We start from the raw sequence: 3,680 nt of genomic DNA, 5'->3' as shown, positions 1-3,680 counted from the left end.
AAAAAAAAAAAAAAAAAAAAACATAGTGAAACCAAACATACCTCCTCAAGTATGAATATGCGTGGTAGATGAAACTTTGTATTATTCAAAAGGTGTAATACTTGTCGATTAAAATTGTCTCAATGATGCAGTGCAAATTTATTAAATTGGATACTCCATTTGCACCTTTTTTTCGCCATGATTTTGAAAACCAGAGCGGACCAAATGGTCCAACTGTCTGATCCAGGAACGTTCATAGCGTTGGGTCCGATTTTAAATTCAAAAACCGTTTGAACAGGGATTCAAATCGGACTGTCAGATCATTTGACACAAGAACCATTTCTGAATCGATTTTTAAAAACATGATATTAATCATCGAATATATGGACATATGTCTTATCCTGGTATTTATAGTGTTTGGGTGACTCTGACATAACTCATACCATATGCTATGATTTAATAATTTGAAGCCTTGAACGGTGCCTATTGTGCCATATTCTTGGTGGTGGTATTGCATCTCCGGTCCTTGCGGTTCAGCTGAAGCCCCATAAGCTTGTGGCCTTATCCACAGATTTCGTTGAGTTTACAAATATATATATTACCCATTCATGGAGTCTTTGACATGGGAAACTGTCAAAGGCTGATGACGTGTCGAACATTGGTCCACAACAGGTAAACTACAAACCCAAGATATCAGTCAACTTTAATTCGACACCTGGCCCAGATGGGGTCCACTCGAAACCCGAATTTTGCTGCGGAGTTCATGGGTGTTGTATGGTAAACTCAAATGTGGCATTGCTCTGTATTTTGAAGAAACGGAGAGAAGAACAAAAAGAGAAGAGGGAGGTGAGAAGGAAGGGCATTCGAGAAGGGGGGGAGAGAAGAGAAGAGAGAGCTGAAGTCAAAGCTATCTTTCTTCTCTCCTTTTGTTTTTTCCTATTTCCTTTTCACTTCCCTTTTCCTTTCTTCAATCCTTCTTCAACCCATTATACCAATTACAGAACTCTTCTCTATTGAGGAATATTTCTGCTGTTTACGTCGAGGGACAGAATTTAAGGTGAATAAGGCCTGCTACAAAGAAGAATTCCCCTCTGTAAGATCAAATCTCTGCACCACCATCCTTCCAAATCTGTTCCACTGATACCTTAGCAGCAGCAGGTAAACCATTCTGCCCTTCTCATTTGGAATAATACAAATTACAAGCCCCAAAGTTTTATTCAGACCCGATCGGGGTGCATGTTCGATTCCTTGCACCCCAAGATCATGGCTCCAAGCAAAATCCGAAAAGCCCTTGGCGCGGTCAAGGACAAGACCAGCATCAGCCTAGCCAAGGTCAACAGTAACGCCCTGTCCGACCTCGACGTCGCAATCGTGAAGGCCACACGGCACGATGAGCAGCCGGCCGAGGAGAAGCACATCAGAGAGGTCATCAACCTTACTAGCTACTCCAGAGCTTACGTTAGCGCCTGCATTAACATGCTCTCGAAACGTCTCAACAAGACTAAGAACTGGACGGTGGCGCTCAAGACACTCATCTTGATACATAGGCTCCTCTTGGAGGGCGACTCCGCCTACGAGAAAGAGATCTTCTTCGCCACCCGTCGGGGCACCAGGCTTCTCAACTTGTCGGACTTCCGGGATGGCTGCCACTCCAACTCCTGGGACTACTCCGCCTTTGTGCGAACCTATGCGCTGTACCTTGATCAGCGGATCGAGTTTCGAATGCAGGGTAAGCGCAGCCGGCGTAAGGCAGCTAGAAAAGAAGTCGCCGGCGAAGAGCCCAAGGCACCTACGTCCATGCGCTCCAGTCCGGTCCGTGAGATGAAGACGGAGCGCATCTTTAACAGGATTCAACACCTGCAACAGTTCCTCGAGCGTTTTCTGGCATGTCGGCCAACAGGCGAGGCCAGGACCAACCGGATAGTGATCGTCGCTCTGTACCCAGTTGTAAAAGAGAGCTTTCAGATATACTACGACATAGCAGAGGTAGTGGCCATCTTGGTAGATCGGTTTATGGAGTTTGAGGTCCCGAACTGCGTGAAGGTGCATGAGATCTTCACCCGGCTATCAAAACAGTTCGAGGAGCTCGATAAATTCTTCAGTTGGTGTAAGTCGGTTGGGGTTGCTCGTTCGTCGGAGTACCCCGAAGTTGAAAAAATAACCTCGAAGAAGCTCCAATTCATGGACGAATTCATTCGTGACAAGTCCATCATTAGCCAGAGCAGGAAAATCAGGAGCCAGGAGATACAGACGGTAATAGTGGAAGAACAAACAGAAGAAGACGAAGAAGTGGTAGAAGACATGACGACGACTAAAGCTCTGCTGCCACCAGAGGAATCCTCTGAAGACATAGTTGAAGAGGTGAAGGAAGAGATCAAGCAAGAGGAGGTAGCGCAGGAGAGCAACGAACAACAAGAAGTAGATTTGTTGAATTTATTTGACGAGTCTGTTACAGTCGAAGATCAAGCAGACAAATTGGCTCTAGCCTTGTTTGATGGCGGTTGTGCATCAGCATCCTCAGAGCCTACGGCAGCCACTCCATGGGAAGCATTCAATTCAGACGATTCGACGGACTGGGAGACGGCGTTAGTTGAATCAGCAAGCCATCTATCGAACCAGAAGATGGAGCTTGGGGGTGGTTTCAACATGTTGATGCTTGATGGAATGTATCAACAGCAAGGGGCCTCGAACGCGACCATGAGTCACTATGGAGCCACCGGGAGTGCAAGCAGTGTGGCGTTTGGCTCAGTTGGAATGCCGGCAATGTTGGCATTGCCGGCACCTCCGGCTTCTGGGAATGATGCTACAGCCACCACATCTGGTGGGGACCCGTTTGCAGCTTCTCTCTCGGTGTTGCCACCTTCTTATGTGCAGATGTCGGAGATGGAGAAGAAGCAGAAGCTACTGGTGGAGGAGCAGCTAATGTGGCAACAGTATGCAAAAGATGGAATGCAAGGGCACGTTCCAGGGACGAATTTACAGGTTAGCCCTTACAACATAGGGGGTTGCACCCCCAGGTTATAAGGGCTTTGGCTGTTTATATAGGACACTACGTGTTTTGAGAAAGGACGAGATAGGGGGAAGGGAATTTGATAAATGTGGGAAGGACATTTTTGACATAACAGAAAAGTATTGGTGATCGAGCCTTTTAGGAGGGAGGGATGTGCGGAATTTCTGTAATATTTACCTTGTATTTTAAGAAAAACATATCATTTAATAAAGTTTTAACAAATGGCAAATTCGGATGTATGTTTTGGAAACAATAACCAAAACAGTGACAGTGAATGGGAGAGATGTTTTGGTTTGTTTAGACCAAAATGCCCTTCAATAAAAGCCTTTGTTCTCTTGGGTCTCCCGTCTCACCCTCTTTTCATCATCCATGTTTCCTCAGCTTCTGGGTCGTGGCATCAACATTCTGGCCAGGTTTGATTCGAGTTCGGGTCGATTTAAATTTCGGAACAAGTTCGATTAATTATTCGAACTCGAGCTGGATTAATAAAAAATTTAACTCAAAAGTTTGTAAGTTTGTTCAATTAATATATATATATTATAATATTATTAAATATGAAATATATTATATATTATAAAAATATAAAATATAAAATATAAGAATATTTATGAATTTTGATAAATAAAACATTTAGTCAAAAGTTTTTCAGATATCATATATTCATTTTAAAACTTTTGAGTTGAAGTGGAAC

At 44.0% G+C, this 3,680-nt stretch overlaps 1 protein-coding gene across 1 annotated transcript; it reads left to right on the top strand.

Annotated features, from left to right (window-relative positions):
• The first annotated feature begins 785 nt into the window (after positions 1-785).
• Positions 786-3,218, top strand: LOC148876122 (putative clathrin assembly protein At1g03050). The gene has a single exon (XM_088966163.1). It carries the CDS (start codon positions 1,216-1,218, stop codon positions 3,001-3,003), a length of 1,788 nt encoding a protein of 595 aa, XP_088822289.1. The 5' UTR covers positions 786-1,215; the 3' UTR covers positions 3,004-3,218.
• The last annotated feature ends 462 nt before the right edge of the window (positions 3,219-3,680 follow it).

This window comes from Nelumbo lutea, chromosome 1 (assembly GCF_056320005.1).
Source record: "Nelumbo lutea isolate HS-2025 chromosome 1, American lotus-T2T, whole genome shotgun sequence".
Classification (NCBI taxonomy): Eukaryota; Viridiplantae; Streptophyta; class Magnoliopsida; order Proteales; family Nelumbonaceae; genus Nelumbo; species Nelumbo lutea.
Note: the sequence above shows the minus strand (reverse complement) of the source record. Positions and strands in the feature narration are given on the sequence as shown.